This window comes from Nelumbo lutea, chromosome 5 (assembly GCF_056320005.1).
Source record: "Nelumbo lutea isolate HS-2025 chromosome 5, American lotus-T2T, whole genome shotgun sequence".
NCBI lineage: Eukaryota > Viridiplantae > Streptophyta > Magnoliopsida > Proteales > Nelumbonaceae > Nelumbo > Nelumbo lutea.
This window is the reverse complement of record NC_142688.1, coordinates 14,741,142-14,753,671: the sequence shown is the minus strand read 5'-3', so window position 1 is coordinate 14,753,671 and position 12,530 is coordinate 14,741,142. Positions and strand designations below refer to the sequence as shown.

General features: G+C 45.3%; 1 protein-coding gene and 1 pseudogene across 1 annotated transcript; both read left to right on the top strand.

Annotated features, from left to right (window-relative positions):
• Positions 1-8,672: 8,672 nt before the first annotated feature.
• On the top strand, positions 8,673-10,543 carry LOC148850523 (Ubiquitin carboxyl-terminal hydrolase family protein). The gene has a single exon (XM_088942560.1). The coding sequence runs from the start codon at positions 8,743-8,745 to the stop codon at positions 9,979-9,981; it is 1,239 nt and encodes a 412-aa protein (XP_088798686.1). The 5' UTR covers positions 8,673-8,742; the 3' UTR covers positions 9,982-10,543.
• A 266-nt stretch (positions 10,544-10,809) lies between these two features.
• LOC148850522 (small nucleolar RNA U3) lies at positions 10,810-11,035 on the top strand (annotated as a pseudogene).
• Positions 11,036-12,530: the final 1,495 nt, after the last annotated feature.

The window sequence follows — 12,530 nt, the reverse complement described above, 5'->3', positions numbered from 1 at the left end:
AGGGCGACCGGCTTGAGTCCCGCAAGTGCTACGTTGCCGCCCTGAAGGAAAAAACCAAGGCGGCCGACGTCCTCGAACTGGAGCGGCCTGCGGAGCAAGATGAGGAGCGAGCTTCGCCCACGGAGGAAACAGTCGCAATCCCGACTTCAGCTACGGACCCAGCTCGCACACTAAGCATCGGAGCTTCCATCGAAGACCCCCTACGAGCCGAACTGGTGAGTTTTTTACTTCAAAATTTAGATATTTTTGCCTGGTCCGCGGCCGACATGCCCGACATTAGCCCCAGACTGATAACTCACAAACTTAAAACTGACCCTGTAGTCAGACCCGTTAGACAGAAGAAACGCAACTTAGCCCCAGAACGCTGGAGAGCGGTCGACGAGGAGGCCGAGAAGCTCCTCGCAGCAAACTTCATAAGGGAAGTCCATTACCCGAGCTGGGTGGCCAACCCAGTGTTGGTAAAAAAGGCAAGCGGCAAGTGACGCATGTGCGTCGACAATACCGACCTGAACTGAGCTTGCCCGAAAGATTGCTTCCCCCACCCCAGAATTGACCGCCTAGTGGATGCAACCTCGGGAAACGAGTTGCTAAGCTTCCTGGACGCCTACTCGGGCTACAACCAAGTTAGGATGGACCCATTCGATGAGGAAAAAACCAGCTTCATAACTGAGTTCGGCCTGTATTGTTACAAAGTCATGCCCTTCGTACTAAAAAATGTCGGAGCGACTTTCCAAAGACTTGTAAATAGGCTATTTCGGCCCCTGATTGGTACAAAGATAGAGTCCTATGTAGACGACATGGTCGTCAAGACTCAGTTTTCACAAGAATTAATACAAGACTTAGATTCTGTTTTTCAAATCCTGCGTCAGTTTAGCATGAATTTGAACCCCAACAAGTGTGTCTTCGGTGTCACCTCGGGCAAGTTCCTAGGGTACATTGTCAATCGGCGCGGTATTGGGGCCAACCCGGACAAAGTAAAAGTCATTCTAGATATGAAACTACCTCGAAAAGTAAAAGAGGTTCAGAGGCTAAACGGCCGCATAGCCGCTCTAATCCGCTTCCTGTCTAAGTCAGCAGACCGCTGCCTACCCTTCTTCAAGGTTGTCAAAGGCAAAGGGTTCGAGTGGACCCATGACTGCCAGTTCGCGTTCGACGAACTAAAAGTTTACCTCGCTAGTGTGCCAACCTTAGCTCAGCCCGAGGTGGGCGAGGTCTTAGAACTGTACCTCTCGGCGAGCGACGAGGCGGTCAGTTCGGTATTGATAAAAGAAACAGACCGGGTCCAACGACCCATCTATTATGTTAGTAAAATTTTGCAGGGAGCAGAGGCAAGGTACCCGGAGATAGAAAAACTAGCATATGCCCTAGTAATAGCAGCTCGGAAACTCCGCCCATACTTCCATGCTCACACCGTCATCGTCCTAACTGACAAACCTCTTAGACAAGTTTTAATCAAACCCGAGGTCTCCGGTCGACTGACGAAATGGGCCATCGAACTCAGTGAGTACGACCTCCAGTAAAAACCGAGAACCGCTATCAAGGCCCAAGCTTTGGCAGATTTTATCGCCGAGTGCACTTTCAGCCACGAAGCCCCACAGGTCGAGCCCGAGGTCCCCAGTTCGGGCGAACCCGAAGCCCCTGAGCCCATAGAGTCTGAACCCCGTGAAGTAGCAGCCAGTGTGGCATCTCTCCTGGTCAGGCGAAGCACGAACTGGGATGAGGAGCCCTGGATCCTTCGCGTGGACGGCTCCTCGAACCCGCAAGGCAGCGGAGCTGGAATAGTCTTGTGCGGCCCGGGCGGCACAAAATTAGAATACGCACTACACTTTGAGTTCACGGCATCCAACAACGAGGCAGAGTACGAAGCGTTGATCGCCAGGCTGGACCTAGCGCGAAAGGTAAAGGCAAAACACTTAGTCATCTACAGCGATTCTCAACTCGTGGTAAACCAAGTTACCGACGAATACGAAGCACGCGATCTCTCCATGATCGCATTTTTGGCCAAAGTAAAAGAAGCCCTGCTCAACTTCCCGTCACACATCATCAGGCAAATCCTGAGGTCAGAAAACACTGAGGTCGACGCCCTATCCCGGTTAGCCAGTACGAGTCACAACAATATGAGAACTGTGTACATAGAGGACTTACCTCGGCCTAGTATTCTCGGAGGGATAGAGGAGGTCGCTCCCGTCTTAGAAGCATAGCCGAGCTGGATCGATCCACTCGCGAGCTTCCTGATAGACGGAACCCTCCCTGCAGAACGCAATGCGGCCAAGAGGGTGCAGCGCCAGGCGGCCAAATACGTCATAATAGACGAACGGTTATACCAACGGTCGTACACGCTCCCCTATTTGCGTTGCCTGCGACCTACCGAAGCCGAGTTCGTACTCCGCGACACTCATGAAGGCCTGTGCGGTGGATACTTGGGGGGCAGAGCACTCGCCCAAAAGGCTCTTCGACAAGGATACTACTGGCCAACGATGAAGGCAGAAGCTGTCGAGCTCGTCAGAAAATGCAACAAGTGTCAGAAGCACGCTAACATCCACCATCAACCCGCCTCCAACCTCAAATACCTCGCCATCCCGTGGCCCTTTGCACAATGGGGCATCGACCTCCTAGGGCCATTTCCACCAGCAACAGGCAGAAGAAAATTCTTAGTTGTGGCAGTAGATTACTTTACGAAGTGGATAAAAGCCGAACCTCTGGAAACTGTTATGGCTCGAAACATACAGAACTTCTTTTGGAAGAACATAGTATGTCGGTTCGGGTTACCTCGGGTACTAATCTCCGACAACGGCAAACAGTTCGAGGATATCAAGTTCCAAGAGTGGTGCCAGAACATGGGGATTCGGCAAAATTTCACGTCAGTCGCGCACCCGTAGGCAAACGGTCAGACGGAAGTAATGAACAGAGCCATCTTGCGCGGACTGAAAGCACGTTTGGATCGAGCTAAGGGATTATGGGCCGAAGAGCTACCAAGTGTCTTATGGGCTCACCGAACTACCGAAAAAGCAGCCACGGGAGAAACCCCCTTCAACCTCACCTACGACACTGAAGTAGTGATCCCGGTCGAAATCGAAATACCAACGTTGCGATTAGAAACATATGACGATCAGACGAACGGAGACGAGCTACGTACCAACCTCGACCTACTGGACGAGGTAAGGGACCTCGCGCACATCCGAACAGCAGCATACCAGCAGCAGGTAGCTCGCTACTACAATAGCAGAGTTAAGCAACGAAGCTTCCGAGTCGGCGACCTGGTCCTTCGTAAGATTATGGTGCCCGAACCCGGCATGGGCAAGCTTGGACCTAATTGGGAAGGGCCCTATAAAGTAAAAAGAGTGCTCGGGGGCACATACGAACTCGAAACTTTGGAAGGCAAACGAGTACCTCAAACGTGGAACATCGTGAACTTGAGGCGATACTACCTATAAACCACCAAGCAAAGTGGACGAAATCAGGCCCTATGTGCCATAAGGCAAGCCAAGAGGAACTTCGGCGTAGACAAACAAAGAGCACATTATCAGCTCGGCAAAAAATCAGTTCGCGGCATAAAAGATCGCGGAAATTTAATAACCCGACAAAGAAACAGTTCGGGGAAGATGAGCAAGGGGAAAAAGACACTCCATTGCAAGAAACAATACATTGGGAAAAAAAATTTATATGCCCGGAGCCACTTCTTCGCCATCGGAAGGCACTTCAACAACACCCGAAGGCCCTGCCTCTCCTTCAGAGTCCGGCTCGCCATCGGCAGCATTGGCCATCTCCTGAGTTATACGCGAAGTGGTTATGGCACTTACATCGAGGTCGGGGTACGTATTCCGGATCATCCATCGGCTCAACTTGAACCACCTCCTGTAAGAATCCACCATCAGATCGTCAAACCGCGGAGAGGCAATGTAATCTTCAACTGCCTTCTTCTTGGCGTCTTCAATGCCTTGGGAAAAAAATCTGTGTTCTCTCCCTGATGTCCTCCTGAAGATATTCGACTTGATGCTGCAAATCCAACTTCAAGTCCGCCATATGCTTGACAACTACCCCTATGGCCTCGGCGTCACGCTGAGACCTCGCCTGTCTGGCCATCACGACGCGAGCAGCCTCTTCAGCAGCCCAGGTATTTGCCTCTACAGCACGAAAGGCTTCTTCCGCAGCATGAGCGGCAGCCTCAGCAGCTCGCGCCTGTCGCGAGCTCCTCTCCACTTGGGCCGCCAAGGCATGAATCGAAGAATTCACCTACCAAAAGAAACAAGTGAGCAAATGACAGCAGAAGCAACATAATAAAAAAGGAAGACAGAATCTAACTTACCACCATGGCATGTGTTACGGTGCAGCAAGCGACCTGATTCAAGGGAAGATTGGTCCACGCCGCGACCTCCTCAGGGAAAGTAGCGTCCCTACTCTTTTGAAGAGCGTAGTTCGACGTCAACACGCTCCTAAACTCCTCTTGAGCTCCCGAGCCTGAGGGCCCAACCCGCGTATGAGCAGACCCGGAGTGAGCAGGAGCACTTGAGTACGCAGAAGCGCCCGTATGAGTGGTTTCAGTGTAAGGCTCCCCGGCAATCTCGTGCACCGGTGGAGTCACTTCGGGCTCACTGGGTAGATCCTCTGGCGTATGGTCTGGGGCTTGGGGCTCCTCATCCAGGGGAAGCTCGGTACGAGTTCGCTTGGTGACCCACTTCCTCCTCTTCATACCTTGGAACAAACGCCCCCCACGTGTTCTCTCCGCGTCCATCACACCTACAGAAACGAGTTCGACATCAGAAAAGATGAAAGAACACAGCAAGCAAGAAACCGCATAGCTAGAAACCTACCCGAACTCAGGCCGACTGCAATAAGCTTGGCCTCCGTTAAGTAGTGGTGGCACTTTAAGCCTTGCCGTGTCCATTGCCGGAGACCCTTCACCGTCTCTTTATCAAGAGTTACGCCCAAATCGGGAGCGACCTCACCCCACCCGGTCTGAAAGGGCCATCCTTGTGCACTCCGCACGCCGAAGTAGTCCCGCTTCCAAGCCGGGACTTTATTAGGAAGGTCGTGCAGAAGCTTAAAACCCTGGCGAGGAGAAAGGTAATACGCTCGTCTCTCCCCAGGAAGAGAACCCGCCTGTCTCTTGAGCATCAAGATAGAGGATAATATCTCTAAGTCTAAGGGGAAGTTCTGCTCGCAAAAAAGGGAAACTGTCCCCACCAGGTTCCGAATAGAGTTCGGATGAAGCTGGCCAATGGTGACACCGAAGTGGTTTATGACTTCGACGAGAAGGGGATGGAAAGGAAGTCGCAACCCTGCAGCGAGCTGCTCTCGAAAAATCACGATCTCGTCAGGACCGTGTTCCCAAGGAAAGCTACCCGAAGGAATAAAATATGTGTACCCCCCAGGAAGATTGTAAGACAGAAGTATGGATTGAAGCCCCTCAAGCGTCATGGTCAAAGGGCCAAACCGGTCTAGCATCCGACCTCGGCGGGAGGTAGACGCCAAACTGCCCGAAGCGACTCGACCTACTGGTTCGTAGTCCTGAAACTCCACCTCAGGATCACTGAGGCAGTCTGGGGACACGGCTCAGTTGGTGGAACCTACGTCGGCCCTACTCGAAGAATCGTCTGAGCTATCAAAGCTAGACATTGGGGAAAAGACGAATTCAAGAAAGTACTCACCGGAAAGTTTGAAGAAAAACCAAAGAACCGTGAAGACTGTATAACTAGCCTTGACGCGAGCTGGAAAAGACTTGGACGCGAGCTGAAAGGTTGGACGCGAACTCAGTAGACAAACCGCAGAAGTGACAAAACAACCGGGGTCCCCCACTATTTATATCTACAGTAACCAAGAATCGATCGTGCAGACCGAAGACGACCCGACGGCCCACGTTCTTACCGACCGCACAACCCTTAAGGTCGAGACGTGATTGGCGCACGTCTTTCCGAAAAAAGCGAAACGTTAGCGCACGTCTTTTTGAAACCAACGTCGCTTTGACACGCGTTTTTCCGAAATTGACGCGCCGCACGTCTCCCTGACAGTCGCCTGCGCACGTACAGCAGTGGTGCGCCTTTTTGAAATGACCCGCTGTCACGTCCCAGCGGTGCGAATTGGTTTGAAATTTAAAACGCGTAGTCACAACCACCAGCGTTCTTGAGTAAGCACGTTTCCAGCCTTCTCGGAAACCGTAAGAACCCTAGCAAAAGCGTCTCGTGTAGTGAAGGTTCGAAGGACGGGACAAATCCACTTGCTACCTCGCGAAAACTCCCCGCACCATGGCAAGACCCCCGGCGCAAGGAGTGGGGGGCAATTGATGAAGGAAGATTTGGCCCGACCTCTCTATTATGTGACACGTGGCAGAAACAACAGCTCGGCAAAAGGGGCCAAGCCTAGGCGGGAACAAGGGGACACACTTCGCCGAACTGACCCTTGTAACAGCTCGGGATACACTTCGCCGAACTGACCCACTTTGTAACAGCTCGGGATACACTTCGCCGAACTGACCCACTGTAACAGCTCGGGATACACTTCGCCGAACTGACCCACCTTGTAACAGCTCGGGATACACTTCGCCGAACTGACCCACCTTGTAACAGTTCGGGATACACCGCCGAACTGACATGCCCTATAGATACCTCCAAGCTCAAGACCACCTCGCTCAGCACTTCGCATCACCTTCTGGGCACCAAAACCAAAAAAGTCGTACCATGCCTGACACTAGGGAAGTCCGTGCCCAAGGGCGCCACGCCTGACTGACTTGGGATCTGACGTTTGGCGGCAGTACTCTAAACGGCCACTTGCTACCGCCATTGACACCGCCATCTCCAGTTAGACGGTTAGGCAGTGACGGTTCTGTCTCAGCAGAAAGGACGACGACCGAATTGACAAGCAGAAGGGTAATCATATCCGACCTGACAAGGGCCTCGGGACGAGTACACGAAGTGACTATAAGAGCCCCTTGCACCCCGACAACAGAGGTATGAAAACTTTGCGCTATCTAGTGTTACCTTGCTTTTGAAGGATTCTAACTTGAGCTTCGGAGCCTCTACACCGAATTTCCCTACTACCCCGTTCGGAAGCAAGGCAACGAACAGCTAAGACCGGCCGGATCGCGCTCCATCAAATGTGATGGAACACTGATTATAACAAATATTTTTTATTCCTTCTTTCAAACCGTGAAAAACGTTCTCATCATCTTTTCGGATCAAAATTAAATTGATTTGAAAATTTCAATTACAAAAACTAGAAACTATGCAACTTCAAATGAGAAATTCTTTAAATGGGAAAGTAGACGTGTGAAAAAAGGTAGGCGGTGAGTGTTAAAAACTTAAAATTTCAGAGTACTTTATATTGAAAAAGAAAAAACAAAAAATTTGCATAACTTTACGTACGAAAATTACTTCAAAACGGCCCACCGTTAGCCTGGCAACGTGGCAACAGACTATGCGTTGTGGGCAGAAAATTCCTGCCCACAGTGGCAGCCAAAGTTTTTCCTAGATACATTGAGCCGAATCGAATATTTGGTTAATCGAGCTAGGCTCGTTGAAATAGTCTTAGGATTGAGCTTGGCTTGGTTTAAAGCTCATAAATTTGAGTTTAGCTCATTTCAAGCTCGATTATAAACTAAGTTTTTATTTAAAAAATAAAAATAAAAATGATACATATAAAAATATTTTTTATTTTATATACAACAAAATAAGAATTATAAAAAATTATTTATTATTATATATAAAAAATAAAAAAATATACATATAAAAATTGTTTTTATTTTACAAACAAAAAATAAAAATTATTTACTATTATTATATATAATAAAAATTCTTTATTATATATTTATATATGTATGTATGTATGTAAGTTTGTATATAATAAAAAAATATTTATTTATTATATTAGGCTCGTGAGCCTCACGAGTCAAGCTTCACTAGGCTCGAGCTCGGCTCGATTAGCAAATGAACTATATATTAGGCTCGAGTTCAGCTTGAAGCTTAGTTTAAATCAAGTCGTTTTGAATTTTTCATGAGCCAGGCTCAAATAGCTCGTGAGAAGCTTGGTTCATGTCCACCCCTATTTATTTGGATGGTCCATTTGCTTAAGCTGTGTTTGGTTGCAATGCAAATAAATTTGCACTGATACAAAATCATAACAGTATAAAAGATTTGAGTATAAGTTTTGACCTATTTTTGTTTCAAAATTTAGCTTATTTTGTTTGATTATAGTATAAATGAAGTAGATTAAGACATGAAGTAGAATAAAATAAAATCCAAAATTGTACTAGTGCAAATAAAATTGCACTTCTATGCATTTGTACTAGTGCAAATAAAACTGCACTGCAACCAAACACAGCCTTATTATCATTGAGTTTTCATTCCAGTGTGAACGATAGTGAAACAAATATAATATTGTATATAAGCATGTGAGTCTTTAATCAACAATCCAACCTTAGCTCACTTGGTAGAGAGGACTGTAGTGGGAAGAGCCCTCAGCCATTCTTAGGTCGCTGGTTCGAATCCGTCAGGTCGGATTCTTTTATTTTTTATTTTAAATTTTATTAATTCTCACATGAATCCATGAATTTGTGCGCTCTACCGGTCCAAAGTTTCTTTGAAACGTGTCGAAATCTTAGTACAGGCGATGTAGATAGATCCTCGGCTCCTCGCTTGATGAGAGAGAGAGAGAGAGAGAGAGAGAGAGAGAGAGGGGGGAGCACATATATAAAAACGGTCCACTGAACTGATCTCTGCGCGCTGGGAAAGGCCCCGTAATCTAAAAGCAATGGTTTGGCGCCTATTCTCGATCAAGAACCGATTTCTGACTCTACTAACCCTAATCCCCTCCATCTCTGCTACATCACATTCGAATCCGCTTCAAAACCCTAGTCTTAACTCTCTGCAAAAGCTGTTCACACCCTACCTTCACCACTCCTGCTCGTCTTTCTCCACCTCGTTCATCAGTACAAAAACGAAGAAGAAGAAGAAACGAAAGAAGAAAGAGAGCGCGAGAACGAAACTTGTCCAACACGAATCCAACCGTGTTCAACATTTCGAAGAAATCGTCCAGCGCGACGCTTTCTTTCGTTTCCTCACTAAAAGTAAAGAGTTTCTCTCCAAGCAGCCCGAACATGTCCTCCGCCTCGATGACGCTGGTAAGCTCTACCGTGAATTAGGGTTCCCAAGGGGTCGAAAGGTTGTTCGATCGATAGAACGTCATCCACTTATCTTTCAGACTTATCGTCATACCGACGGTAAGATGTGGTTTGGTTTCACTGAATTAATGGAGGACTTGCTCGAAGAGGAGAGGTCTATCATGAACGAAATGGAGAAAGATAGAGTTACTAAAGTCCGTAAGCTGCTCATGATGTCGGCACAGAAACGAATTCCGCTTAGTAAGATTTACCATTGTCGGCTTTTATTCGGCATCCCGGAAGATTTTAGAGACCGCGTTTGTAAGTATCCAGAATTTTTCAGGATAGTAATTGGGAACGATGGCAAGCGGATACTCGAGCTTCTGAATTGGGATCCCTCATTGGCTGTGAGTGCACTCGAGCGGCAGTTTGTGGTGGATGAGGATCGCGTGAAAAAGGCATTTAAATTTCCAGTGAGCCATGGAAAATCGTTGGACCTGGATGAGGATGATGCTAGGAAATTGAACTTGCTTAACACACTTCCGCTTGTGTCACCCTATTCGGATGGTTCGAAATTGAGCCTTTGGACATTGGAAGCTGAGAAGTACAGGGTTGGGATTTTGCATGAATTTTTGAGCTTGACATTGGAGAAGAGGGCTTCTATACATCATATTGTTGAGTTCAAGGAGGAGCTAAGTCTTACAAAACACACTTATCAGATGCTTCTGAAGCAGCCCAACGCATTTTATCTGGCTGGTACTGAGATGAACTGGGCTGTATTCTTGAGAGATGGCTACAACGAAAGTGGGGTTTTGATTGAAAAAGACCCACAGGTTGTCTTCAATGAGAGGCTTTATAGATATGCTCTCATGAAAGAAATGGAATCATAATATCAAGATGGATTTGCTATTTGTTAGAGATTGACTGCTGGAAGATATGATATAGCTAATTGATTTGTGTAAGTCAGAGTACATTTAGTGAAATTTGTTCGGACACATATAGTTTTGTAACAAAACGGTTTTGAGCTTTAGCAATGAAAATACACTAAAGCAGTATGTGGGGTCAAGATGAAGATTGGGTGGGTCGGAACCAGCATTCCTGTTTACATGGTTCAGGTATTCTGCCACAATTGCTGACTTCTCCATCCTGTTATTATTGGGAAAATTGTCTCCACTTATTTTCTGCTCCAATAGGAACTTGCAGTCATGCTTTTTTTTTTTTTATTGCTCGAGTCATTAATTTATTTGAAGGTTCGTTCCTTTTCAGGAATTATTTTTCAATTCCAAGTTATCTTTTCCTCTTTCAAATTAGATCCAATGGGGCTGGCAACTTCTGCAGTTGGATGAACTACATAAATATTTTGGAGCCCCTAAGCTGTGTATATTTATTACTAGATTTTTAACATGCTATTCTAGACCTTACAGAATTGAATTTTTCTTCGCTGGGAGAGAAGTGCTGTGATGGGCTCATCTGGTAGCTGTTTCTATTTCTATCTTCCTGGAATAGACTTAAGGCTGAAAATCCCCTTGATTGCTATGGCATTGGAATTATAAGACTATGATTCCATGCATTAATTAATGACTCAATGCAGCACATAGAATGGGTATTGTAATCCACCTAAGATTTAAATTTTATTGTTGGAGAGGACCTACTTTTTCTGCTACAATTGCAGAAAGAAAAATTTATTAAAAGAACATATATTCTGATTGTTTTTCAGAACATATGTTACTTGAACAGTATCTGTTATATGGTCTTGTACCTCTGTATTATTGAGTTCTAAGGAGACAGGAACCTAAATCTGGTGTATGTATTAGGACTGTGCAATCAGAGTGATTAACAGCTGAGATTTCATGATCTGGGTCTCCCCAGCAGTAGAGGATCATTCTCACTCATCCTTGATCTGATGTTTGAGATGGTCATACTGATACAGTTGTCTGACAGACTTCCAAAACTTTCCACTGAGCATAAAAAAGAAAGAAAGAAATTTAATTAGATTACTGCAGTAAATTGGTTGTCTAAACACGAAACTGCCAAGTGGTTGATTACTTATTTCAAATTGGGGCTCCCTCAAGTTTATCATTCATTTTTCCCAGGATAAATTTTGAGGAACATAAACTCTTTTGTTTTGACCAAAGTTAATTAGTTTGGTGAAAATGGGCAGAATATTATATAAAATATATATTTTTAAAATTTTTGTGACATAGGAGTCATTATATGATCATCATTGTCATTTGTTTTATCTTATCTAAGTTGGGTTGACAGCAGAATCCTATTTCTCCATGTTTCTCCAAGGCCACAAATGCTATTACAAAATGGTATAAAATATCTTTCTTGACCACTTTTTGAGTGTCTTTTAGCTTTCCCCTTGTCCTTTTAGAACCTTCAGCCTGCACCAAGCCAGAATTTCAAAGACTTGAGGTACAATGATTTGTGACACTTTGCAGTGAGGACAAAGAAAATACCCTGGATTCAAGCTGAGTGAGGAGAAACAGAAGATACACTATACACTAGATGCATGATCTGTATGTACATTAACATGAAATATCAGTGTGTACATTGTTGTGAACTGTTTGTATCTTTTCTTGCAAACGTCTTGGGAGAACTTTCAAAGCAGAAATTTTCCTTATAGACAAAGTACATGAACTTCCAATATAGGTCTGTAATCCAGAGTCAATTTTCCAAGGCTTTCAGCTACAAGATATGTATGCATCTCGAACATTCTTATGCACTTGTCAAGATCCACAAATGCAGGAACATTAGGCTTTTAACAACTCTGTTGTTGATCTGGGAGTTGGACAATGATGAAGGATGTTTTTAATATGTGTTTATATGTTGTTGCGGAAGTAAATATTTTATTAAAGAGAACAGATGAAACATTAATGAATAGAACCCCAAAAAGTCAAGCTTCTGCATTCTGCAGTTTTTGGGCCTCAGAGATTGATTTGATAGGTATCATCCAATATCCATCTCATCTGGCCCATGTGGAAATAGGTATATTTCTTAACTTCTGTTCTTATTTTCTTCATTATCATGATCATGTTCATCTAAGCCTCATCCTAACTATATGTGTGCAATCATTCCAGTACTAATTCATTGGTTCCCATCAGAACTCTGAAGTTAAGTTGGTGACCTCCTTGGAAGTCCTTTTATTGCACCCCTCTTTTTTTTTTTTTTCTTTTGAAGGGCTACACAACCAAAAAATGTTTTTCCCAAGAATTTACTTGAAACAAGGAGACCAAGAGACATGAAAGGAAAAAAATAAAGAAACCAAAGGCTTGATAAAATTTCTCCACCATAAGAGAAATCACTTGTCACAATTAGATTCCATTGACAAACCTTAAATTTGCAATTTAAGGAACCTTCTAAAATAAACCTTTGCAAGAAGCTCTAAATTTGATCAATTGTAAGTTTATGCTCATGAAGGGATGGCAGCATCTCC